At 39.7% G+C, this 27,948-nt stretch overlaps 1 protein-coding gene across 10 annotated transcripts in view; it reads left to right on the top strand.

Annotated features, from left to right (window-relative positions):
- The window catches only part of LOC140303171 (R3H domain-containing protein 2), a 48,467-nt gene that overhangs the window by 8,153 nt on the left and 12,366 nt on the right, over positions 1–27,948 (top strand). For 2 of the 10 annotated variants that reach the window (XM_072381816.1, XM_072381817.1), the window contains 16 exons: positions 12,573–12,709; positions 13,554–13,712; positions 13,787–14,007; positions 14,944–14,985; positions 15,604–15,690; positions 15,890–16,013; positions 17,546–17,624; positions 18,130–18,189; positions 18,520–18,660; positions 18,960–19,068; positions 21,004–21,099; positions 21,425–21,474; positions 22,117–22,170; positions 25,491–25,726; positions 26,949–27,124; positions 27,485–27,583. In XM_072381816.1, coding sequence (XP_072237917.1) covers positions 13,849–14,007; positions 14,944–14,985; positions 15,604–15,690; positions 15,890–16,013; positions 17,546–17,624; positions 18,130–18,189; positions 18,520–18,660; positions 18,960–19,068; positions 21,004–21,099; positions 21,425–21,474; positions 22,117–22,170; positions 25,491–25,726; positions 26,949–27,124; positions 27,485–27,583 — 1,512 coding nt within the window. In that variant the 5' untranslated portion in view covers positions 12,573–12,709; positions 13,554–13,712; positions 13,787–13,848. The remainder of the gene's footprint in view (positions 1–12,572; positions 12,710–13,553; positions 13,713–13,786; positions 14,008–14,943; positions 14,986–15,603; positions 15,691–15,889; positions 16,014–17,545; positions 17,625–18,129; positions 18,190–18,519; positions 18,661–18,959; positions 19,069–21,003; positions 21,100–21,424; positions 21,475–22,116; positions 22,171–25,490; positions 25,727–26,948; positions 27,125–27,484; positions 27,584–27,948) is intronic. The other 8 variants (XM_072381818.1, XM_072381819.1, XM_072381821.1 and 5 more) reach the window with 8 other exon arrangements.

The raw sequence follows: 27,948 nt of genomic DNA, 5'->3' as shown, positions 1-27,948 counted from the left end.
TGGCCCGTTTATATAATGATTGCCTCCGTGTGCATGTGTATGCATCTCTTAGATCTACATGTGCCTGTGTCTTAAATCATTCCCTCTACTCTGTTAGCTTGATGTTGTTAAAATGATTAAGATCCAATGATTCTATTATCTTGTCATTTAGAAATGGAATAGAAAAATGACCACCACAGCGACTCCAAACTAGACAGAAACTGTCCATTTGGTGTCAGCTTTCAAAAGCTAATACTGTTTCTTTCCTTGTGTCTGTTGGTCCACGTTAACCTCTTTCTTGATTGACATTATCAAATCCATCCCTTCATCTTTAGAAATTGCGTATGTGCACATTTATGCCTGTGGGTATGATCAGTACTTACAATGTTTGTGACTTTGGAGTTTTGGCTTCCTTGTACTTGGCACACGTTTTGCATCACTTCTGCACACTAATTGCAGATGCGTGGGAAACAGATTTAAGTTTGAGAGAGAGGGAGAAAGCACAAAGGTAGAAGAAAGGAGGACAAAGAATCGATGGCAAAGCCCTGAGTAGTTGCTGCTGTAATTGCCTGAAAGTCAGAAGGATCACACTTTTTTCTCTTGTTTTTTTTTTCTTTTTAAAAGTACTTAGATTTAAAAATGCATTGTGGTGTATTCCCAATATTGTGTGTGCAGAAATTAAAAACTATTAAAAACTTGTAGATAAGGTGGGCATAAAGTAGAGTTTTGATGAAGGATTTTTCTTTTTCTGTAGCTAGAAGAAACAAGTGTTTGTTATTCCCAGGGTCTGTTAAACCCTGGATTGTATGTCTAAAAAGATCAAAGAAAAAACAAGGCACTAAACTGCTTTAGGACTGAAAATGCAAATGGTAGTGAAGTGAAAATCAGGACTGTTAAACTATGTATTTGTCTTATGCTCAGACTAGTGATAATACACTTGAAGTTCTACATACATGTACAGAAAGTAAAATTGGTCGATTAAGAAGCCTTTAAAGTCAGTAGATGGCCTCTTTAAAACATAATTAGAAGGTTGTGAGGATGGATGTGGAGTTTTAGGTAAAGAGGCAAAAAAAAGGGAATAAGATTAATTACCATTTTTAAGTAGGCAGAGGTATGAGGGACTGTTTGGCTTTTACAGGTAAACAGATGGCACGGCACAGCACATCGCTGACCTGCCACTGCTGTCAGGTCTGCTACGTGATCTAAAGACTAGCTCCCATGTGCAGTTTCTCTAATTAACACTGCCTCCTAATCTGAGCTGGTGCTGCAGTGTTGGCAGTGCCATGCACACTCATGAACCAAATGAGTATGAAGCCAAGCCTGTACGAATTTTACATGAATTCATTTTCCATATTAACTTATCCTGGTCAGAGTTGAGGGAAGGCTGGAACCCATCCCAGCCGAAACCCTGGAGACATCACCAGGCCATCAGAAGGGCATCACTGAGACAAATGAGACAAGTGCCCGTCCATGCTAACATTCACACCTGCAGTTTAAAAGCACCAATTAACCTGGTGGTTTTTGAACTGTGGGAGGAAGCCAGAGTAGCTGCAGAAAACCCATGCAGGCATGTGAAGAACTGGGAAACTCCACATAGAAAGTTCCCAGCAGAAATTCAAACCAGGAACCTTCTTGCTGTCAGGAAACAGCAGTAATATCCACACCCTGTTTAACTGTGAGAGCTTGTTTGAATCGTCTCAAATTAACATGTGTAGAGTAAGAATTTTTATCAAGAACAAATGACACTTTGGTTGAATTTATTAGTTTCAGCACAAACGTATATTGGTGACTAGATTCGGATCTGTGCAAATTTATTCAAGTATGTCATATTGGCCCAGGAAAGCTCACTCGTCTAGACGGTATGCAAGTCATTTAGTCTCTACAGCTTGTACAGCGGGTAATGTTTGTCCGTGCTTTGCAAAGCCCAGCTAACACACCCAGATAATGTGGTTGGAGGGTCGACTGAAATGGACCATGGTGCTTTGTACATGCTCCAAAGTAGAGGGGTTTTTTTGCATCTTTTTGTAAAACAGTATGGAGTAAGTGTATATGGATACAGCCAAATTTCCAGAAAAGCTTAACGTTTTCTGTTTCTATTGTTAGACAACTAAATGCATCAGAGATAACGGTTGAAAATCAGATTACGTGTCAACTCACGGCTGCTTTGCATATTTCCAGACTGTCACTTAGCTCCAGTAAAATCCGTATTAAATAGATGCAGCCTCATCTGACAAGATCACTATTCAAGTAACTTAAAGACAACATTTGTGCAGTGAATTCAGTCATTTTTACGTGTTCAATAATCTCCCACAGAAGAAGTTACAATGGGGGGATGAACTTTGGTCAATAACTCGATTCCCCTCCTGTGCGTGTGGATATAACCATACTGGCTGTGGCCTACGGGGTTTGATATTTAGCTAGCTGGGAGTTTGGGATGTAATAGAGGGGCACTTGTGATCCACTGAGCTGGCTTTCATTTAGCTGTATGGATTTTTGAATGACACATATTAATATATAACATATTAATGTTCCGAATCAGAAAAGCCTGTTTGGACTACATTAAATGATCAAGTACGAATCTTTTTCATGTCCGACATTTTAACTTGAAATAGTAAGACAAGCATATAAGTATTAACGCGGGGGCTGCATTCCACTTCTGCTCCTGTGCATGCTCTGCTAGTTCAATGCAGTCCTCATTAATACATCTGAGATTAACACCATGTACTGACGAATTTGTTGATATCGAAGCCATATCATCATTTCAATATTCAGCGATGATGTTGCATATCAGTGTTTTCCTAATATTGTACAACCCTAATGACCATTAATGTAGCCTAACTGATAACAACGCTTTGTGTTGGCCAAATTGGCTGGATCCCTCTTCTGAGTTTGGCTGACTGAAAACACTTGAGCTTAGCTCAGTATTGTGGTATGGGAACCTAGAAAAACAAAGTGTTTGTGAAGGAAAACGGTCTCCATCTGGACTGATGACTTTAACACTTAGAGGCCATAACTTAATGTTTTGACGCCAGAATAGTTGGGCTTTCCTAAACACAGTTTTGTTTGTTCCATATATCCATTTTCAGACAGCAGCTGTTATGTGATTGCAGCTATTTTTACATGTAAAATGATCACTTGAAGAGAAATGTAGAAGAGAGTCTGTAAAGTCTTCTTTTTTCCTCACACTGCCTTCATCTGAGTAATAGCTGAGTAGCTTGTTTGGCAATAGTGAGGTGAACTGAATCTTGACATTCATTTCTATGAGAGGGATCTTAGATGCGCAGGTAGAGAAGATGGTATTCATCAAAATAAATGAAAGTACCAGCATCCAAAAGAAAAATCCTAACTAAATATAACTTTTAAAAAGAAAGAGATGATAATACAAGGGGCTACCTTAGTGTGGCTGTTGTGCTACAGACATAGTTTTTATTTTTTTACCATCATCCTGTCCATCAGCTATCAACGGTAGATCGTGGTATTGACTGTTCAAACTGAGCCTGAGACTAAACTTTACCTTTTTGATCAATCAAAAGTTTTTTTCTATGAAGGGCTTTTATCATTGTAAACATGAGCGCTTGAATAATATGTCAGAGGGGAAAACCCAGCCTGTGAGAATGTACAGATTTAATGTTGAAATAATTAGAATTTATTTTTACTTTTTCATCATGTTAACTTGGGTCAACAGACTTGTCTGCAGAGGCAATATTCCAGGCAGTAATTTGTAAGGCAAATTGTCCTTGAGAGTGTGTCGCTAGCATCTTTGGCTTAATCTTTTTAAGCTGGGACGGGTGCACCTTCGTCGCACATCGTGTCATATGTGAAAGTACAGTGGCGGAAGGGGCTTTGAAGTTAATCCACCGTTGATACGCCTCTGAGCTGGCAAGGGGAGGTAGTGATGGAGTGGAGAAGTCCCACCTTATATGTGCCGGCATCTGATTCTGCAATGCTGGGTTGATGTGTTAAAGGACTCTTCTATGCAGGGCTCTGCGTAGCATGTGTGAATTATGAGGAGGAACAGCGGGTTAACGAGGATGTCTTAGGCTATGTGAAAGAGGATACCGTTTCTTATCTATTTAATGATGCAGGGGTGGAATCACTGTCCTTTATTTTGTTTCACCGAAGTTTGAGTTACCTCAAATGTCAAGTGTGCAGTTGTTTACCAACTGCTAGATATCAGCTAGCTTTTACACAGGAAGCTACTTCTTAACCTTACATGTTACATATACACATCTGTGATGAAAGGGCATTCATTTGTTTCTATCTATCTGTTTGGACCTACTAACCTAATCTGGACATCCGCCTTTGTGTCTGTGATTTCAGTCTGTTTATTTCAGCGTTCGGCTCCACCAGATTAGATCATCTCTGCTCTCATCAAGATGGAGTAGAACAGAACTGTTTGCAGTTAGACGGGGGGTTAGGGAAGTCTTCGTCAGTAACTGAGTGTGTGTGAATGACTCACATTTGGATCACTTTGAAAGCCCCAAAGTGTCTGTGTGCCTCTGTGGACATATGCGAGCAATGTTTGGTCATATGTGCGTGTTTTTTTTGTGTCTGTGCTGTTGAGCCGGGTTGTCCAGGCTGCAAGTTACTGCATTACTGTGTGTGTCTGTCTGCTGTTTAATTTTTCTGTATGCGAGTACCTAATGAAAAATACTCTGGGCCTTGTAATTAGGTAAAGGAGGGGGGTCTTGAGAGTGGAAAGGAAAGAAAAATATGGGGGTGTTGAGGGATATGGCAGCTTTTCTCTTGGTGACAGAGCCTGTTGCCATGGAGCTGATTCTCCCATTGGTGGAAGTCTGGTCCAATCGCATAACAGTGCAGATTGTTTCATCATTGAGAAGTTTTTCCTCTCTTCCTGTCTCACTGTCCACCCCTTGCTCCTGTATCGTTCTCTCCTCTCCTTTCATCCCTATCTCTCTTTCACCCTCTTCCTCTGCTCCCTTCTTCTCACTAGGAGAAGCTGATAAATTACATAAGGTTTATAATGAGTGCAGTTGCTGCCACCCAATTTCACTCTGACATAGTTACATCAGCAAATCAGGCATAGCAAGCAGAATCTTCCACAAATCTCCTTACAGTGCTGGAGAGGAGATAACCCCACAGTTCACGATACACAAAATCTATTTTTTGAGCTGCGAAATGTCATTATTTTGAATGATGCTTGTGATTGTTTAGAAGATTGAATGTTTTTGAGATGTCCATAAAATGGACAACTTCAATAGTAGCTAATGTTTCATTGTTGTGTAAAAATATTTGCTTTTACCTAAACTCCGAGCAGTGTAGACATTTGAATGATGCTGTCGGGGTTTGTTTTCAGGTCATTGATCGCAAAGTTTTTGAACAGCCTTGGAGCTGAAGCTGAGATTTTTTTTTTTGGAGCTGAGTTTTCAAAGGAAAAAGAAATTCACTACTATTTTATTTTTTTCTTGTTAGCTATTCTGTCTGAGTATTATTTTATGCTAATGCATCCCAAAAATCCATCAATATGAGTCCATAATCTGTTCTCTTACCAAAGGCACAATATGAAGTAATTTATTGGTTACATACTTCAAATGAAATATTTTCTGGAATGACTGAGGTTATTTATGTGGAGTATAAATTGCACTGAGCATTCAGCATGCTGATGCAATCATTCAGCTGTTTTGCTAAGTGGCATTGGTGTGCTCCATTGAGGCTTTCTTCTTGACATGCACAGTTAGGAGAATGTATGTTGTAAGCCCAGTCATTGACATTTTGCATTTTCTTATTTCATACAACGAAACACAGACAGCGCTCCAACCACATGTATTTAGGTAGCTACAGCCCAATATTAATTTGCAGACCACCTAAAAAGTACAACGCAGAATATCGATATCACAATTAATAGAATTAATATTGAAGTTTTTCTTTCTTTCTTTTGAGATTCGGAGATTGTTCTCCTGTACAGCTTCTGAACTCTTATTTAGATAGTCAATATTTAATTATGTACACACAATTAAATATTAAATATATTAGATATAGTATAGTAGAAAAAATAATGTTGCTGTCAGTTATAAATTGAAAGAAAGAAAATGCAACACTGCAGCAGCGCAGCAAGACTTTGCGGTGAATTGACAATCCATGGTTAATTCCAATTTCAATTGTGTAACAGTAATAACATTTTTCAGACACTCTTTACTGAGAGATATGCCTTTTTTACATCAGATTGTACAATTTGAAAGCGTAACAAGACATCTATTTAGTAGCAGATTTGGGAACAATAGTAGAAGCCAATAGCTGTTCAATTGACTTGATTAGAAAAAGCTTTTGGTAGAGAAATGATTACCTTCAGTCTCATGTTTTATTAATTCCAATAACCAGCAAGCAAGTTGCTCATAAAGAGGGATTATACACTTTACTGTTCTACTCGAATAAGAAGTTTGATTTACTTGTACATTATCTCAGGTGCACAATGTCAAGTCCAACGTAAACTGATGTTCACATTTTGTGCATGCAAGGGTAACAAAGAAGAATTGTTGAGGAAAAAAAGTAATGTAATTGGAAAATGGGGGGAAAAGGCCAATAAACGAAGAGGAAAAGTTAGACCGGTTGCTAGGCAACAGCAAAAAGAAGGGAAGCTGTGAGACAGTTTGAGCAGCTTTGTATCATGCGAGATATCCACGAAAGTATCAGGAAGAGTCACTGGTTCACACCACCACAGCTGAGGAGAAGTTGGAGTGCACGTGACCTTAAACACACGCGTGTTTACCTCACTGCCTCTTTAGCCATTTTGTTTTTTTACAGAGGGAATTTTGTGTTTGTGAAGGGGGAAAAAGTGTGTGAATGTAGGTTGTAGTGGAGGAGCGATGACATCTGTAATTCACATCTGTTTTGATAAATCTGCTAAGTAGATATGTGCTACTTATTCATTGGTGTATTTAATAATAAACAGCCCTGTGATGCTACTCCCTTAGGCTTTTCTTGGTGGTTGCAAAGCATGCAAGTCTGGTAAAAGTTGTCAGTTTTAGAGATTGAACAGAAAATAGCAGAAAAAAAATGACACAACCTTGACTTCACATTTATAGCGTCCATGCAAACCTGGTGTCTGTCTGTCTGTCTGTCTCTGTGTGGCTGGCAGAAGCTACACAGCCACTGGCTTCTGTGGGAGTCAGATTCCTTAGATTTCAATAAATAATCCTGTAGGCACTGATTATTCTGGGAAACTGGTTAATCGTCATCAGAGAGTGAACACTATGAAAAATTAATAGAGAAAAAAAAAACACGTTTGTAGTTACAGTGTAAGAATAATAAATAAGTCTAAGTAATTTGAGTTATTTTCCTTTGGTTTACTTATTGACTATCAAAAGTGATTTCATGACTCTTATTTACTTATTTACTTGTTTAATTTTGGCCCACGTGGGATTCAATATATTATTCTATCACCCACATTCCTGCTTTCCTACACTCATCAATAATGCAGCTAAGATCGGGATCCCCTCTCTTGTTGCTGGCATGCTTTTATTATGCAGAGGCTGTCGTTTACTGGGCCAGCTAGTCATCCACCTCCTCCTCCTTTTGTACTCTGAATTATTCTCTCCATACACCTTTTGTATGCTGTTCTTCCCTTGGCAGCGACGAACTATAGAGAAGTTATAACTAGTTGGATAAGCAGAAGTAGACTGCTACAGAAAGGCAGGTAGGTAGGTAACTAGGGAGGGAGAGGAAGGAACGAAGGAGAGAATGAGTCATAGCTCGTCCCACAGGACTGAGTGGGCTGGCTGAGTGGAGGAGGATGGCGTCAGCAGCAGGCTTGACAATTTAAGAAGACACATTAAAAGAGGAAGAAAGAGGGAGAGGGAGAGAGGTATTGATAGGAGGGGTTGATGTAGAGGGGGCGGAGGGCAGGATGGGATATACTCATAGCATTGAGAAGGAAACAACTGATTGGGGGCAGGGAGGATGAAGAGAAAGAAGATAGATGGAAGAAGAGAAACCCTGTCTTCCGGTGCATTTGACGTGTTTTTTGACTTTGCTGATGTCCTTATTTTACGCATCTATCTCAGTTTTTCTGTTGACTCGCCTAAATATAGTTTAGAAAGCTCGTTGATGCTGTTTGGCTGCTGATGCATCTATATTTTAAGTGAGGATAGACTCTGTCCTATTGCAAATGTACCTGGACTCTTCTTCAGTCCTTAGTGCTCTGCCTGCCCCCTCTTCCCCGCCCTGTTTGAAACTGTGTGCAACCAACGCAAAGGGGAATCCTCTCTGACATAGACGAGCACTGGAGCGCACTCGCTGCGAGGGCTGCTGATATATAATGCGTGCAGGGCACTGAGCTTGCACAAACTCTGCCATTACAACACACACACACACACACACACCGGTCTCCACTCTGTGAAGACATAACCTGACTGCCTTTAAGGAAATGAGTTCTCTCTGACGTCAAATGGGCGAGGTGCGCCGCTGAATACAGAGGAGCTGAATTGGGTCGAGCTGCCTGTGTGTCTCTCCCACTCCCTTCTGTGGGTTTGTACGTGCATGCTCACTCCTGTTTGCAGCGTTCTGCGCCTCCATTCACCATTCCACTCATCTCTCATTCAGCCTCTGCAGAGAAAATAGAGAGGCAGGTTTGCCGTGCATGCTTCTCCATTGCGAAATCCGAAGCAACTCAGTGAATGAAATGTTTAATCTGAGTAGCGGCTCTTAAGCAGCGAGCAGGAAAATATAATATGCAATGCTTTTTCTACGTTCATTTTCACCCTGGCTGGTTCTTAAATGGAATCGGGATTAACCAGACTGTTGGGCAGAAAAATCTGAACCTTTTTTTCTTTATTACCACAGCAGCATGTCATTTATTTGATTTCAATTATCTGTCCGTTACTCTGATTTGTTTGTTTTTAAATGTTGTCAATTTGTGTGTAGAATGACATTTGGTCAAATGTGCCCTCACCTGATAACTTAATCACTTGTTTAGACCTAATATAGACAAACTCCCCACTCTTGCCAGCTGCTATACGGAAGAATTCCTCTGATTCTCTGGCTTGCCCTTCTGCTAACCATTGGTAAGATGGTGACCCAACTTGACCCGGACAGCTAATTTTGACAGAGAGCTCATACTGCCATGGGATATATTATTAGGCCAGGCCACTATTGGAAGCTTTAATACACACAGTGGTGACCAGACGGTAACTCTGGTTGTCTCTGCTCGCTCATTTCACTCGGGGCTCCTTTCAATAATCACTCTTGATGTGGTAACACGACCCAGTGGGAAGGACAGTGTATGACGTATGTGCTTCAGCTGGTTGTCCGTCAGCAGGAGGGCTCATTGAAGAGAGCAAGGCCAGGAATACACATGCTGCAGGCTGGCTGATGGGGACTGATTGGTAGAGGGGTGGGTTTTGTTTCATGTCCTCAGTGAGCCTGATGTTTGTGGCTAAAGCTTCAGGACAGAACATTTGTATCAATATTATCTTAAAAGAAAGTGACTGAAGGCAATGTAAATGTAGTTTACTATTAATTTGACTTAATTAACTAGCTTAGTGATAATTCAGACTGAGAATGGCGATCTTTGTTAAATTTTGAATGTAATGAAAGCTGCATGACAGAGTTTTGGAGAAAGGAGCATTATACGAGAACAAGAACAGCGCCTCTATTACTGTAGTATGTGGTTTTGAGGCCTGTTTGATGTGAATAGCTCTTTCTATGATATAACTGGCACAAGTTGATGCAGACAACCGCCAGAAAGATGTCACTATCAGGCCCACCAACACACTGACTGAGCTGGGACACAGCAGGCATAAATTGGATTTGCTGCTGGTATTGTAGTTGCTGGATCTATGGTGTACAACTCATATTCACCAGGGTGCTTGTGTTACTTCCTAATTATAGATGGATTTACTATTGGCCTAGTGTTCTTGTGTCTGGATAACATTTTGATATACCCCAGGATAAGAGTCTTTTTTTTAAGACTAATTACAACTGTGCTGCCATCAACCGTACCAGTAATGGTGTAAGGGGATAGCTATGATACTTAAATTGCAAAATGGAGCATGTTAGACTATTAAAACATTGATGCCATTTTCCTACATTAGCAGAGCAACACTGATAACGTAAATTCTAGATGAGTTGTTGTGATCTGTCTGGTGTTACACCCAAGCAGTTGCTGTCAGAGGTCTAATTATGTTGATCTACTTGACTTGAAAACTGGAAACTGTAGAGCCCAAATCCCACCCTAAGCTTTAAGTTTGGACACGAGTCTATCAGCTGAGTGTCTTGCTGGTAGGACTAACCTTGAATAAACAGACGCTGTTATTTTTATTTCTTTTTTCTTTTTATTTTATAGTAATCTTGCTCACACAGATCCAACCCTTAATTTAATTAAGTAAAGTTTAACTGATATTTTCTAGAAAATTCACTTTAACAGGTTTGTTATGTTGCCAGTGATGACTACACATGGCAACGGCAGCATCTCTTTGTGTTGTCCTGAAATTAAAAAGGAGCTGATGGCTTGACCTAACGGGAATTTAGAAAATCTTGCACAGTCCACAGACAAGTTGCTTGTTTCAATCTTTCTAAATGAATATTTCTGCATTTCCTTCGTTGCTCTGCTGAACTGAACAAAGATTGATTCTAGACCCCATAACTGGTAAACTCCAAATTGCATCTTTTTTTTTTTGTTGCCACACCCCTAATCGCTTGCACTTCCTCATCTTCTTTGTTCTGAGCAGTGATTGAAGCTTTTGGTGATCCGCGGACGCCGGCCTCATACAGGGGGAATGAGAATAAGCTTCCTGCTGTCCTGACGACAGGTGGACAATGGAAAAACAGGCGATGGATGGAGTTGTTTCCATGCGTGGTGTTAAAATCGCTTGAAGATGTGAAATAAGTGTGTTACACCTGGGTTTTGTGTTCCTACTGATGCCTGACTGGAGCCGATTAAAACCTGTGGGAAACTGCAGCCATCCAACGCAGGACTGAGTGCCGATTTAAACATTTTAAAAAGTTCTACACGGGAACAAAGAATTGTTCCCTCCATTGTAGCCTTCTGTCATTCATTCGTTGCCCTGCTTTTTGTTACACTTATAGATTGTGCAACCTAATGCTATAATATATGTCTCTCAGAAAAGTGTCTGAGAATCTTAAATGGTGTCTTCCAAGTTTTGGAGAAAACCTCCAAAGTCTAGTTTCCATTCCTGCATGATATTTAATTTTTAATGTGTTGTTGCTCTAAAGTAACTGGAGATAGGACAAGAGACTTTATCAGTTCAGCCACAGTAATTTTTACATCTTACTGTATCAAACTCTTAATACTTCTTTTTCCTAACAGCAGTAATAGTATATCCTTTCTCTCGCCTTTTGTTTTCACTGTTTTCTGTTCCCTCCACTTGTCTCTCTGTATTTCTCTTCAACACTGCAATTCACAAATTTATTTTTCATATCATTCTTTCCTTCTCACTTTACGCACTAAACACAATGCCAGCGGTTGAAAATGACATCAACATCTCCATGGCAACCCCGTGGGCTGGATTGTGTGTGTGTCTGTTGAAAGAAGCTGGGGGGAGTATTGATGAACAACCTGAGGGAACATAAAGGGAATCGGAGGAGGAGTAGACGATTGGTAAAGCTGGTTTATTCATAAGCGTCTTCATACTGATTCTGATTCTTAGCTTTTTGGGCAGCCCCTCCCTTTCATTAAGCTCAGACACAATATTTAACATAGACATTTATCGTCACCTTGTAATTCAAAACCTTCTGCTCCGTTTGTGCAAGAACACACTATAGGTTTCTTAGCTAGCTAAAGAGAGAGGACTATTTTGAAATGAATGAGTCAGACCTGCATTACAGTGTGGCTGTGTTCTGTGCCGCTGTCTGGCAGGTTGCTGCAAACAGAGTGAGGTTGGGGCATGTGGGTGTCCTGGTCAGCGATGTAGTGTTGCTGCTGATGCTGCTGACGATGCCTTTGCTGCTGCATTGCCTGGGTCTTTCCCACACTGGGAATCCCTAACTCATTTGTTCCTTCATCTCATCTGTTCTGCAGCACAACTCAGTGGTACCGACAGGGCGAAGCATGAATGGCGAGCTGCATTCATATATGGTCTCAGTAAGATTTCCCAACCCTGAATTTGATCCAGTTTTAGTCCTGCGTTTCATTCTTAATTTCTATGTGAGCTCCCAGTGTGTTGTTTCACATCAGTAGCTTATTTGAGTATTTATTTGTGAAACAAAAGTAAGAAAATTGGTAAAAGTGTCAGTACCTCTGTATAGTTACTAACTTTTACTGTTACTTAAGAAGTGCAGCTATAATGTGCATTAAAATGCAGTGATTTTCAGTGCTGGTTTTTTAATGTGATCTATTTTGAATGAACAAGTACATTTAGATAAGCTCATTTTCAAAAAGGACTGCTGGCCAAATGATAAAACACGCATTTTAAGCAATGAAAAAGATGACTAATGACTAGCTGAGCATTTGGGTGTTTCTTTTTTTTTTGTTAAACCAATGTGCCAGCAAAGCTCTGAGCTCCCAGCTGCCCTCTCCCCCTCCCTGCCAGAATTAGCAGCAGTAGCAGCGATGAGTCACGCAGTGTGTGTGAAACATGACGTCACCCGTGTCTTCCTCTTCTGCTTTTGGTGTACAGGGCTCCTGACTGTCGGCAAGACCATGCTGCTGCAGTAAGCCGAAGGCAGAGAAGAGAGGCCCCAGACGACCTCTGAGGTGTCCCCCTACCCCTTCTCTGGCTGGCAAAGTGCTGCCTCTTCACTTCAACTGACCACTGTAAATTTTGTAATCTTTTTCATGCTCTTTTTGTTTTGTTTAGTGTGTGTTGTTGTTATTTTTGCTCTACTAAACATGTGTCTTTTTGAGGTAATTGTGCCAATATTAACCTCAAAGTAATCGTTAATATTTGTTGTTTTGGATTTTTACAAAATTGATCTAGAGGGGGTGTTTTTTCTGTTAATACAGCCCCACTAAGCCTCATATTGATATTTGAGACTGGATGAGAAAACCTTTCTCCAACTTTTCAGTACTTCTAATTGATTATCAATCAGTTTTTGAACAATATGAAAAATGCCTAACAGGGCTTGGTGATTCGTGAATTGTCCAATTGGGTACCATCGATTGATTGGAGCTGAGGTGTGTGTGCAGCACAGATGATGGATTATCATCAAATAAAGACAGTATTGTTACTTGAGTGATTGTGGAAATGGATGTAAGGTTTAGTGTGAAACTTAACACAGCACTTTATCTACAATTTTTAACTTGATCGTAGCTTTAGAAACTTGCTGCCACAAATATTTAGCATCTGTAGCATTGCCTGTTTGTTTTTTATAAATAATGCACACAAAAGAACCGGTGTTATTCCCTCAATCAGTGTTTGAGATTTTAAAAGAACCTTTATAAATGATAAATTACGTAAATGAGTAGCTCGAATTTTTGTTTTCACATCAGAGATGTGAATGACTTATCAACATGAATCAATGTTTTACATTCAGTATGCTGTTTCTTATTCAGAATATTTAGTAAAATGAATATGGTGAGGAGATATTTATGCATTAAATATGCATTTTCATGTAGTTTTATTTTCTCTCTCTTTTTGGTGTGTGTCATTTCTCTCCAGCCCCCTCCTCAAGGCAAAGGCTTGCTATGGACTGCGCTTCACCCCCTGCTGCAGCCCAGCCCAGTACACGACCTTAGTGGGTTCCTTTCATCTTTCTGCGTGTGGTTCCTGTCCAGCCTCCCTGTACAGACTCCAGCACAGATCTGGTACCACCTACAGGTATACAGCTTTGCCTCCTCTGCCATTATGTCACAGTCCAGAATTTTCCTCTCATCTTGTCTCCTTTCTCGCAGTCACTCCTGGGTCCTCCACCCAACCCCCTCCCCACTCCACCCTCTCCCCCTCCCCTAAGAAGATGTCAATGAGCCTGACAACAGACATCCAGCAGGAGGGAGAGAGTGGGCCGCTTATTGAGCCCTGCGGTCGAGGCAAGACCTCTCCTCAGCCACAGGGTACCAAGGAAGGGACAGGAGAGGGCCCGGAGCCAGACGATGGCTCCCCACAGGATGCACAGGTAGCTGGAAGTGACTAGTTCACATTTACATTTTGTGTGACAGACTTAGAACTGCAAAACTACCACCTTCATTTAGCAGTTGTGATAAAGCCTCCCCTTCTATCTCGAGATGGACCTATATGTTTATTTCAGGACCAGTAGCATGACTGATACAATAACCAGTGAAACTGACGTTACACGATAGAAGGGGATGGTCTCGCATTTCACAAAAGTTTGTCGTACTTGTTAAGCAGATGTTTTAGAAACTGCTTATACGGTCTCACTTACGGGGGGATATTTTGTTGCACAATAGGATGCCGAACACTGGTATCTTTTAGTTGAGTAAGAAATCACCATAGCTCACTTTTGATCTCAGCTGTGTTCTCAGCTTTGAAGCTACATCTTGTCTGTTCTGTTAGATGAGCTTCGCCCTCGTGCAAACAGGCAACAACTCGCAGATCAAAGAAGAAGAGAAAAACAGGGATCTTAAAACCAGATTTTGGGGGGTGCCCCGTGTCAGCAGCAAGCTCCACATTATCATGTTTTATGTGAACAATAATTATGTCTTCTTTCCTATTTGACAACGAGACTTTTGTACATATTTATTTGACGCTCGCACAACTGTTTACTGTGAGAATAATTTATTTAGACTTGGTTAATAATGATGGAGACCATTAACACTGATAAACAGATTTTAGCTGCTTGTAAATGCAGGAGCAGAAACTTTGATTCAACTCTGAACAATTATTTTTGACACATTGTTCTTTGTATTGTTTCAGGAAGAAAATGAACAAAATCAAATATCAGCAGCTCCAGTATTTGTTGATATGAGTCTCTTTTTGTGTATATCTGAATCTAATCTTGTTTTGTATCACTGAATACACCTATTTTATTACATGTCTTATGCAGATTTAATTTGGACATTATTATGAGTAAACAAACGATTCCTTTTTGCAGAAACGGGCTCCAAACCACAGCCACGGCAGGAAAAGAGCCAAGGTAAGTCATTTATTTATTCATTTATTCATTTCAAGCTCACAAAGCTGAGTCTGGTTTGCAAATTCAGTCAAATTACTTTATAATCCTGCACCTTGAAATAAATCTCCTTGCTGGTAAGTTGTGTAAGATGACCTTCCATTATTAACACTCTAATCCTCTCAACTACAGTAAACTACCTACTATAAATCATTGGCTTAAAATCTTAAACCTACCGAGAAGGTCAAGAGTGAATCTGCTAGTGACCGCAGCGAGGCTATGAGATGAATGCACCATAAGCGGTTAAATTTGATATGTATACGTATATTTGTGAAATAATTGGATAATTCAGGTCAGCTGAGTCATGGACACAGTGTTTGGTGCACAGCAGAGAAGCTTCATTGTCTAAAGTTATTTGTCTTTGAATCAAAGAAATGCTTTGTGGGCTTAACTTGCTCATCATGCTTCTTGTTAAGGAAAAAAAAAAGAGGTGAAATGGAAGTTATTTCCTGGAGTTGATCGCCCCTGTTTCTTTCAGCTCTAGGTTTTTGTTAACTTATAATTACTGAGTTCTCCAAAGAGTTTCCTGATCTGCAAGCATTGAACATACAGTAGATATAACAAACCGTCATCGTTTTTCAGTCTAATGCCAAACTGAAGTTGGTACGGAGTCTGGCAGTTTGTGAGGAGTCCTCTGGCCCGTTCTCCAATGATGGGCCTCCAGAATCGGTACCTTTCTTCTTTTATAACCATTTCCAATAACCTCGGCCTATAACCTGCATAGCTACCCCATTTTATAATCATTTGTAGTTAACATAACCTTTTCTATAATTAACAAATTCCTAAAGAGCTAAGCAACTTTAGAATTTAGTATAAGAAATGATAGTAATGTTGACTATTTTCATAGTAATGGAATGTGATTTTCTAGGACATCATCCAGCTTCACATCAGCTGTCCATCAGACAAAGAGGAAGAAAAGTCCTCAAAGGACGAGTATGAAAATGAAGAGAAAGAGAAGAAGGACAAGGCCCCCCGAAAGATGTTGTCACGTGGTAAGAAACACAACAAAGCTTTGTGGTGGTTGTTATGGTTAATGACGACCAACATCATCCCTGTACTTCTTTAAGACTGGATAAAACGTTTGTAGCACATGATTATCGGACATTTCAGGAGACTGTGCGGATTATTTGGTCCAGTCTTTTTCTGCTGTTGCTGTTTACACAAGCATATCGCAGCAAGAGACTTTCTTCTAGAGATGCGCTCTTCTGGCTGGAAATACAGAACAGAGGCTCACACGAGACAACACGTAATCCAGAGGTTATGTTACGGAAATTGTTGTTTTTTTTTTTGCTTACGACATGTTGAGAATGGTAGATGAGGCTTCTTATCGTGTTGATCTTGGTACTGTTTGTATTCCCAATTGAAGGGAGCGAATGGAAGGTGGCATGCAGGTTAGCAGAAAGGACAAACACTCACCAGCTTTCACTTACATGCACACTCACATAGTGGCTGCTTTGAAACATTTGTTGACAAGCTCATACATTATTTCACCTGTTGATGTGACTATGTTGAGATTTTGCTAGAGAGCCAGGTGGAAAATTTCCATAAGAAGCCAAAGCAAATACTGTGGACAATCGCGTTCTCACGTGCGACCCTGGAACATCTCTTGAACATTGTAGGACTTCAGCAGCAGTCCTCAGGTTGATATGCAGTGTGCTTGTTTCTCCCCCTCAAACTTGTGTCTTATTAACGGTGCCGTAGCTCGAGAGTCTGGTCAGTCGGAGCCTAAAGTAACGTAGATCAGAAGCTGTGTTGTCATACTCTTTGGTACAGAGTGATGCCAGTCAATGACAGCGCATGTGTGCAAAGTTGAAGACCAACGATGTTCTGGCACAGCAATATAACAAGAACCATGCAACATGCGAAAGAGGAGGATGTGTTTTTATTTTTATTTTAATTTTAATTTTTTTCACTAAAAACCTGTAAGTTAGCCTGTAAGTAAAGACTTTATCCTTTCTAATCTGTAAAAGCTCGACTCAAATACAGCACACGCCTAACAACACTTGTCCTGCCGTGTCTGGCATTAATAGAATTTAAAAGCATTTCGTCATCTCTGTGCTGTTATAGTTAGATAATTTATTATTGATACCCAAACTAGTATAGTTTCAAACTTAATTTCTGTAAAAAGACCGTGTGATCTCCTCCTCTTCATTTTTTAATTACCCACTTTATTGTCTCTCTGCTGGGCCCCTCTGGTGTCATTATACTCGGAGCGGAGATGAAATGGTTAGCCCAACTGTGTAGTGTTGTGGAAAATACTGGAAAATGATCCCCTGAGGAGTGTCTTGGTGTAATATCTGTGTGCCTGTGACTGTACACATAGAGGAACAGCTAACTTGCATCTCAGGCTATTTGCTTCTCGTGTTTATCCCTCCTGAAAATCCTGGAATGTCATGGTGGTGTTTTCGGGTGCCATTTTAAGACCGACATGTCTAGCATGTGTCCTGGTGTGTGCTCCTTCTGATCCCCTTCCACTTCAGAAAATGGTCTAGTAGCATTTCAACCTTTTTTCTTCTTCCAACAGATTCCAGTCAGGAGTACACAGACTCCACGGGCATCGATGTTCATGAGTTTTTGGTCAACACACTGAAAAACAATCCCAGGTATGAGATTACAACCAAACACTGACTAGAGATAGTGTTTTATATGAGAACACAACAGTAAATGATTGATTAGATCCGTTATCATCTGTTCTTTTGGTTAATTGTGTTAGACAGATATTTAATGATGAAATTGAGAAGTTAAATTGATCATGGCCCTACAAATGAGTATATTGCAGCATGCACTGATATGATGTGGAATCATCTAAAAATACCAAGAGCCACCATTGCAGGGAACATAAAACATCCCCATTATGATATACTTGTACTGGTATTGATGATATTAGCACATGGTATGAGTTTTTGCATTTGTTGTAAAGTAATATTGTTAAAAAAATGACAAGTCCTGACCTTCATCCTGTGTAGACTTTGCTTTTTATTCTTTTGTATCCCCCCCCAAAAACAAATGGTACTTGAAAAGGAACTTGGCTCATCGTTGGTAAGCTTTCTTCACTCTTGTCGATCCTCACACTGATCTCCCTCTCGGTTTCCTCTTTTGGCTCATCAGGGATCGAATGATGCTGCTCAAACTTGAACAAGATATCCTGGAGTTCATTAACGACGACAAGTAAGCCATGGTCTTCATAACACTCACTTCTATTTAAATTTAGCCCTCCTATTTTCATTCCTTATTTATAGGTTTCTGTGGTAATGAGATGAATATGTTGAGTTGCAGTTTACATATATATCCCTTAGGGGCCAAGTTTCAGCTGAAGCCGTTTTTGTTTGGGACTTGTTCTCCTTTAATTAACATTGTAGCATTATATTAAAGATTCTTCTTTCTCAAAAGAAGTGTGTTTTGTTTTATAGTAAAACGTAAAATAGATAAATGGAATAAAATGAGCAGTTCTCTACAGTTCTGTCTTTAAATGCGCTGACTCTCTTTTGGCCCTTCCAGTAACCAGTATAAGAAGTTTCCTCAGATGACTTCTTATCACCGAATGCTGCTGCATCGGGTGGCTGCCTACTTTGGCATGGACCACAATGTGGATCAGACGGGAAAGGCTGTCATCATCAACAAGACGGGCAACACGCGCATGTGAGTGGTGTTCCTGACTTGTTGCAGTCAAACGACCGAGAACATGAACCGGTTTAACGTCTCGTTCAACATCGAGTTCAATCCTGATTCAAGTTTTTGTGCTTTCTTCACCTTGTACATGAATAATGTATTTTCATATTTATTATTCAGTAAGAAGCTGATTGAGTGTGTAAGTCAGTATGCATAAGAGTCATTTTATGAAATGATAAAACTGAATTTTCCAGTTAAGTAAATTAGTATTTCGTGGTATTTTAAAAATGTGCCTTTTCTTTCCCCTTCGATTTTTTGTTATTTTACAGCCCAGAGCAAAGGTTCTCCGAACACATAAAGGACGAACGTAACATGGACTTTCAGAAGAAATTTATCCTTAAAAGAGATGATGCTAGTATGGACAAAGATGATAATCAGGTAGGCTGATTGTACTGTAATGTCTATGGTACAAGCGTGCCATTTTTCTAGTACTTTCTGTTGTTTGTTATGAAAGGGGAACTCTGGGATTTTTAAACCTAGACCTTATTTCTGACATGAAATACGTTCATCTACTCACCGAGAACAGTCATCTATCGGCTAGATGACGTCATCCCAGTAGACGAGTGTGTAGAAAACCCTCTATAAGCCCCCCGATAGCCGCCAATAACAACAACACAACAGTATTGGTGAAATAAAGACAGATAATGCCTTATTTAGAGGTTGCATCCTCTACGCCCCCGTTCACTCTGGTATATGGATCTCGAGTTATCTAAATATCTTCCGAAGGACGCCAACTTTCACCAAACTGTTCTCAGTGAGTAGATCAATGTATTTCATGCCAGAAATAAGGTCTAGGTTTAAAAATACCGGAGTTCCACTTTAAGGCAAAAAAAAATTAAAAAAAAAAAATATATATATATATATATATATATATACATATATATACATATATATACAGTGTATATATATATATATATATATATATATATACATATATATACAGTGTATATATATATATATATATATATATATATACATATATATACAGTGTATATATATATATATATATATATATATACATATATATACAGTGTATATATATATATATATATATATATACAGTGTATAGGCATCAATAATAAACAGTCTCTCATTTTCGTGCAGCAGGTTGCATGTTTCAGACATGGATCTGGTAGAAGAATAATTTTATTACATAGTAGTACTATAGTACTATTTGTAGATCACCTGAAAGGAAAATGTATAGTTTTGATGGAACCTAAGATTTCTTACTGTTGATACCCACACTGTCCTGGTATCTGAATGTGGGGGCAGTAGTATTTTGCGGTCGCTACATCGTAGGGCACTGCAGCACCATCTTAGCCATGGTTTAACAAACCAATTGGAGAGTTTTATTAGCTATTTCATTGGTGGTGTAAGAGAACGTGTGGTTTGATCTGTGTCCACTACCCTTTACTTTGTTTATAGTTGGTTACAGGTGTGTTCAAACCTTCATTCATTCCAACAGATAATTGATACATAGGAAGACATGATGAATGTAGGGTTACCATGGAGATGGTTTGATTCAGCTAACACTGAGAGAATACTCTTAAGTAACTTATAGCCCTTCATAGATATAATCTTATTACTGTCTTCCAGTGTCTTAGTTTTTTGCCATTTTCAATTTATTTGAAGTCTCCTGCTCATTTTAAGATCAGAATGGCCAGATCTGCAGCTGACAGGCACCACAGTGGGCTGCTCAAGACCAACAGAATGACAGGGAGGGATAGTCGGAATGTTTTGTCTTATTCATGTAGATGAATCACAAATCTATGGTTCCTAGTGAGCAGTGCTTTTTCAGTCTGTCCACTGTGCTGTCAGATGTTAAAACCTCGGCTGCAAAAGTCCCAACTGCAGCATCTTCCATTTGTTTTAGAAGAAGTAAGGAGCCAAAAATAACGTTGCTTGCAAAAGGGTTCAGCTGTTGTTCATGAGATTTTCCAAATAGGCTTTAAAACCCCAGATTTTCAACCAGTGTAACAATTTGACCATAGTATGATTTACAAGCTTTTTGGTTTTATTTTTATTGAATTAGCTTTGGAAGCTGTATTCCTGAGATCAGGCTGTATATTTGTCCTTTTTTAATGAATGTATTTTCTATTACCGTACGTATATGATGTCAAACCTTCCCACAGTGATTCTGCCCCTCAAGGCACACTGCAGTTCGTATTTGCAGTTCGTACATCTCCTCTTTATGACATGCAACTGCTTTTTATTGTGTGTGTGGTCCCCCCTCCCACTTTTTTTATAGCAGAGATAGCACGGAGTAGATATCTAAGTATATTAGACTGTAAGCCTTGTCTTCCCAAATGTTAGATCCGCGTGCCACTGCAGGACGGGCGGCGTAGCAAGTCCATTGAAGAGCGAGAGGAAGAATATCAGCGGGTACGAGACCGGATCTTTGCCCGAGAAGTAAGTTTTGAACCTGGTCAGGCTAACAGGTGTTGGTTAGAGTTAGGGTTTGTAGATTTAATGCATGCATATAAGATATTCATTGTTCGTTAGCTATTGTTTCCATTTTCCTTTGGATTAGTGCAATAGTCATTGTCTTGAGCAGAGAATTAAAATAGCACACAGCTGTTTTACTTGCTGCTCTTATCTTGTGCTCTGAGGTTATTATTCCTGTCCTTTAAAGGGTTCCTGAACCTCAGATTGAGAACCACTGACATATCTTATCTTAAATGTATTTATATGTTGATAGTGCTGGTAAAAGAAGTATGCATTTCATAATGTGCAGGTGTCCTTTTTTTTACAGTCCTCCCAAAATGGATACATCAATGATAACAGGTAAGATGACACATCCTCCTGGATACTTAAAAATATGTGATTCCTCAGACTTCATTGTTGTCACCTCTTCAGTTATTTATACAGTTTGTCTTTTAGGTTTCAGTTCAGAAAAGTTTGCAGCTATAGACCCTAAAATCAATCTGATTGTATATATTGATTCTTTATAGAAATCTGACATGCGTAACATTTCCTGTATCATTGATTTAATAACTGATTTAATTTCTAAGCAAATTATCATTGTTTTTTTTTGGTTGTATTCCATATTTTATGACCATGATCATCACTGCCTTTGTGAAAAAATTGTGATTAGTTTAGCCTTTTTTCTGTTTGAAATAGCTCACACAGCAGTTACAGTCAGTCTCCATACGTCCACACCTTGACCGTTCAGCTTGAAAAATTAGGGCATAATATGCTGATATGAGACAAAGAGGAAGCGTGGGCTTCTTATGAGTTAAATTTCTGCTTTGTGTGCATTCCCCCTCCCTCCCCTCCTCCTTTTATTTCTTTTTAGGGTTAAAAGTTTATCGCTGTGCGTACCTCTACCCTCCCGCCCCTCTTCATCTCACCTTTCTTTAAAACCCTTCCTGTTCTCCAATCCAGAACTGTAACCCGAGCATTTTCTCCTAATGTTAACTCCAACAGACTTTCCACTGAGGGCTACTGCTCTAGCTCTCAAAAGAGGAGGCAGATCTTTAGGTATTGGGGTGCTGCTAAATGACACATGTGTTGCAATGCCCATTTGAAAGTGGTTTGGTGATGATAGTGGTGACTTGTGGTGGTTATTATCTTTGCTTGGCATAGTCGGCTGATTAATGGCTATCCCAGCATTGCACTGTGGGGCCTTCAAAGGCCCATGCATGGCTGCTTTGTGGTTTCACTGGGGATTGATTGACCTACTTACCCCTCCACCCATCAACTGTCAACAGCATTTTTATATAAAGTTACCGTTTCACTTTCATAGTAACCTGTTTGTTCTGTGGTTGACTTAGTCGTGCAGTTTTTGTTTGTGCATAAAAATGTGTTTGCACTAAATACACATGATTGGTGCTTCTGAAATTCTAATTAAGTTGAGTGTAAACTGAGCTCAAAATGACTTTTATTTCCACTGAATATTCTCACTTGATCAATCTCTTGTTTTATGAAACATCATCACGTAATGAAACCTCTTCCAAACAATTTCCAAGACCTTTGGTCTTTATATATTTCCTTTTTTGCTGACAATACGTCTCAAGCTTAAAGATACAGTGAAAAAAAGTCTTTCCAGTTTTCTTCAGACTGAGAATGCAGCAGTCTTTTATATTAAGTTTTAAGCCACACAGCAACTTGGAATTTATAAACTTGGATACAAGATCCTGTTTAATTAATCTAGATTTCAAGACAATAATGCCGCCTTAACCGAATGCGATGCACAGTTGCAGTCCCCCTTTTTTTAAAACATTTTTTAATTATTTAAGTTCTTTTTCATACCACCTCCCACAGTAATTACAGCTGGAGGATGCATGGCATAAACAACTCTTTGGCTAACTCAATATTTTCCATCTTCATTGGAGTCCCAGACATTTATCACATTTTACACCCATCTACCTGATCTGGGTTTATTTGTTTTCCACAGTAGCATCAGGGTTGCATTCATCAGTGCCTTCTTTTTTTTTTTCTTGCTGCGTTCCTATTGGTTGGTTAGAACACATGCAGTTGCACTGCTGAGATTGTCATCCTGCATTTCTTACAGAACTTGTCGTTGCAAGACCATTAGAAGGACTGACAAACATAGGTTTGTTTTTGCCTTGATTATGCTGCTGGTCCTTTTGGATCAAAGCATCTACAACCAGCTTTCATATGGACTCCGATATGTTCATGTCACATCCCTCAAGTCCTGTAATCTGCAAGGTTCTCAGATCTGATATACAGCCACAGCTGACTGTTCACTGATTAGCTCATGAAACCCAGGTCTTAATTTCTGGCTTTGTTATAAGTTACATTTGTGAGGGGTCATATTGTTTGACTCATCTGTCTGTTCTGGTCACTTAAGGATGACCAAGAAAACCAGCAAATATTCATTTTTAGAATCTGTAACCTGTGCATCTAGTTGCAGTTTTTAATGACGGCTAATTGGTTGGACAACCATATTTAGTAATATTTTCAGCTGCACAGTGCAATAGTGTAAAATCATACAATATATTGTACATTGCACTGTTTGAAAATGCGAAGCCCGTTATATTGACTTTCAGGCTACTTCTCCTTTTTTCATTTTTGGAATACGGAAACTTTGACTTTATTTATCTGCAGGCACATTCTAATTATTAAAACCACATTTTAAAATGATCCTTTATTTAATGCTTGTCATGTTTATGTGCTTTGTTGGGATAAATTTAATTTCTAAGCTTGACATAGAATTTTGTATTTGTTTAATGATGCAAGTTTTCCTTTTACACATGAAAATGAGACTAAATGAGATCCTCTAAAGGATCTGCTTAACTAAAAATGTGCTGAAACCACCGACTTCAGTTGATCGAACCAGCACTCTTATAAAATCAAGAAGCAGTTGTCTTCCAGTTTATGTGATGCGACTGCTGTCGTGAGAAGAGAACGGAGATGAAGTATTATGTGATCAACAGTTGAATCCCTCCTCCTCCGTCTTCTCCTGCTCATCCTGCTATCATCTTTGTCTGCTGAGCAAAGCGAACAAGTGTGTGCCTGCATGTTCAGAGAATGTCATCGCACCCACCCTTTCTCGAAATAGACTGTACAGAGAGAGGCCTCAAAATAGATCCTCCATTAATTACAGTCTCTCTGAAATATTTACGAGGCACAGCCACCATTAAACGCCACTCGCTATCACTAGGTTTTTACAACCCTTATCGCGTCCCTGTTTTTTTGTGGAGGAGATTCCCATTACTTGTCTTGTTTATTTTGGATTCCTTTAACTCTGGTTCTCTCTACATGGATACACTCATAACGTTCTCCCAGCTGTAAGATCTTTTTCCAAAAAAAGCACGTTTGCTAATTTGGCTGTTTCTTTTCCCTCTGCTCTCATCAGTGCAGTTGTACTGTAGGTCTGTAAAATTATTGTTGTTTTTTTTTTATTCCATTTCTTTCCTTCCTTCAACCACAAGCACGTTATAACGTGTTGAAATGCAACAACTCCTGTTTGCTGACATGTCGATGCGGGACTTGAGCCATTCCCTTGTGATGACAGGTTTCTTGAGAGGGCTGCTTGCTCTTACAGTGTGATCATTGGTTTCTTGGCAGCTACCTTTGACCAGGGTGACAGCATCACACTAATGCCACGAGTGTGTATAAAGCAAAATAGTTGATGATCATTTTGTAGATGGTGTGTTAGTCTGAGTGGTGAAGAGATACATTTGGTTTTTATTATAAGGAGTGTGTGTCTCATTCGTCACTTCTTGCATTGAGTGTAGCTTTTTTTTTTTAAGTGCATGTGTGTATTTTCCTAAACAAATGTTTAACACGTATGTTTATCAATCATGTCCATAGTGTTGTATAGGTTTGTGTGTCTAATTCATCCCGTGTCACTACAATATCCTCTTACACCTTTGGTGTTATTTGGTGCATCTTTTTCCCGCTGCATGTATGTTTTTCCATGTGGATGGGTTTGTGTGTGTGTGTAAGTGTGAGTGTATATTTGAAATTGGAGGTCATTTTGTTTGCTATGCTGCCTGCGTTTGTATTGTGGTAACACTAAACCAGCAAATATGCATCTTTGTTGAATGCTCTATCTAAAGTTTGTGAAAGTTTTATTCTGTCTTCAACTGCTTTTGTTTCTACCTCCACCTACATATATCGGTATGCACAATATCCTTCTCTTACCTTTGTGTATTTTTGTCCCTCTATTCTGACTTTTTTCCTCTGCTCTATAATTTGTGTGCATCTCTCACCTTCTACTTCTGACTCTTCCTTTACTTTACAGCACATTCGCCCCACCTTTTGCTTCACCCCATTCCCATTCTGTCCCCGTCGTGTAATCTTCTCTTGTCCCCTGTTCTGTTGTTTCTCAGAGGGAACCGCGAGAGCTCCAGTCGGGCGTCTAGCAGTCGTCAAAGCAGCACAGACAGTGACATGAAGTGCCTGGAGCCGCGGCCCTGGAGCAGTACCGACTCGGAAAGCTCCAACCGCACACTCCGGCCACCCGTCACTAAAGCCAGCAGTTTCTCTGGCATATCCATTCTCACCAGAGGGGACAGCCTTGGCAGCAACAAAGGATCACAGGGAAGCTGCAAAGGCTCTCGCTCCGGTAAGGACTCCGGTACTTTTAGGATGAAAATGGTAGCTTTTACTGTACACTATTAATAACATTTAGGAAAAGTAAGTAGAGCATACAGAAGTGAGCCTGCATTAAACTTCTTCACATTGATCCGATTTAAGGGAAAAAAAAAAACAAAAAAACTATAAGGCTATAAGGTTATTACGATTGACCCTAAAAAGGAAAAAACTCTACTGTTTCTGTGATTGTTACCATCGATTTATTTGTAGTCTTTCTATTCTTAAACCCAATTATGGACTGTTCAGAAATGTTGCTTTGGGAACAACCTTTTTGTGGCTGCTTGAGTTGGAAGTCACAACTAGTCTGTAATTTACATCAGGCTTTTTGAAGTGGTCAGTTTCATAAACAGCATTTTCTCCTTCTTTCCTAATTGTAAACTTCCGTGACACTCGTAACTAGCTGTTTGACAGTTTAATCAGGCTTTAGAGTTTCTGCAATATAGGCTTCATTTTCACTCGGGAATTCATTTTAATGATGGCAACAAAACCTTTGACACAAGCAGTTGGAAAGTCCTGTGGTGGAAGCACTTGAGGGCGGACTGGAACATACGCATCATAAACTAATGACATAAATGCAGCAACAGGCTCCGTTGCAATCCTGGTGGGATAATTGTACTGGTACCTGCTCATACAGGAAAAGATTTTGTCTTCTGGCATAATTCTGACACAGATTTTATATCTGGAAAAAGATACGATCAGAATTTTACATTTAGTCATTTTATTCATTATGACCTGCATGTTTAAGTGATCTGATGTCATCGTCACATCTATTTATGTGTTGCTGTTATATTAAAGAGCAAGCATAATGCATAACGGCACACAAGCGTTTCCTGCCAGAATGTTAAGTAGATACTTAATTATTTATACACGCAGGCTGTATGTGCCCCTTCAAATTGGGTTCATTTAGTGTTTAGTAGAGTCTCATAAGTCTCGCACTGAATAGTCAAATAAAACATTGATATCAAAAGGTGTATTTCCATTTCTCTTTCACACTTCATTTCACCTCATTTTGCTGTCGTCTTTGTGTTAAATTGGAAAATGTGTCCTGGCATTTGACTCAGACAGACGCATTAAATTGCTGTGATACTGGTAAAAAGACGGCATCGATAAGTCATGGTTGGGCTTGTAGTTTTTTAGAAAACAACATGAGGCTTGCCTTGTTGTATCGATCGTTTCCTCCTCTGTGTCACTAGGCTTGCCCTTAGTCAGTCCTGATGTGTGTCCCCCACCTGCAGCCTCCCAGTCCAGCCGTAGCCTGCTGCCTTGCCCATCTCAACAGCCACAGCAGCCTCAGCCCCAGGCTCCACCGCAGACTGCCCTTCTACCCACCCCACAGCAGCACCCCATGGGCAACCACATGATTGCTCAGGTAAGAACCTCCACCACCAGCCACAGTATCAAAAGATCACACAGTTTGAAATATTCTTGAGTAAAAATCTCCGGTCCGTGACGTAAAATATCTGAAGGCAGGCATTTTCTTTCCTTTCTTGTTTCTCTCGGACTTGTAGAAAATGTATAACTTTGTACACGGACTGCATTTACATGTTCAAAATCGACATATCTCCATTTCTTTACTTTCTGCTCATTAACAATGTTTTCATTGTATTCTAACCCTATTTTTTCCTGTCTTAATTTCTCTCCTCATATCTTTTATCTTCCTCTGGCACCTTTTGCACCGCCTTGCTTCACGCTTTATTCTCTCCGTCTTCACGGTCTCTGATGCGTATAGCCGGTGGCGTCTCTGCAGCCCTCTCAGCCTGTCTCCTACTCCAGTCCTTCCTGCCCCCAGGTTCTCCTGCCAGTTTCTCCTCCCCAGCAGTACACAATGGTACTGATGCCTCTTACGGGCTCATCTCTTGTTATTAATTCACCGATAGACTAAAATTTTCACACTTGCCTGGTGATGTAGTCTACAAATGCTCTTGTATTTTGGTTTCTTTTTCTCATTACCTTTTCATGGATATCTAACTGCGATTCTGGAAAAGCTTTGTATTTGTACTTCTAACCAGCTTTACTTTCTCTCAGAGGCTGACACTTAAGTTATGGTGAGAAAGACCATAACACGATTCTAATAGTATTATGTTTGCATGTCCCTTTTGTTGTAAAGTGTATAAATGACAACACTAGATATTGATGAAGGCCTTTTTTGGGAAGTCATCACTGTTACTGCCAGAATGTTTTATGTGCTGAGTT

Source organism: Leuresthes tenuis, unplaced genomic scaffold (assembly GCF_036924035.1).
Source record: "Leuresthes tenuis unplaced genomic scaffold, fLeuTen1.0.hap1 SCAF_3, whole genome shotgun sequence".
NCBI lineage: Eukaryota > Metazoa > Chordata > Actinopteri > Atheriniformes > Atherinopsidae > Leuresthes > Leuresthes tenuis.
This window is presented reverse-complemented; position numbering and strand designations above follow the sequence as displayed.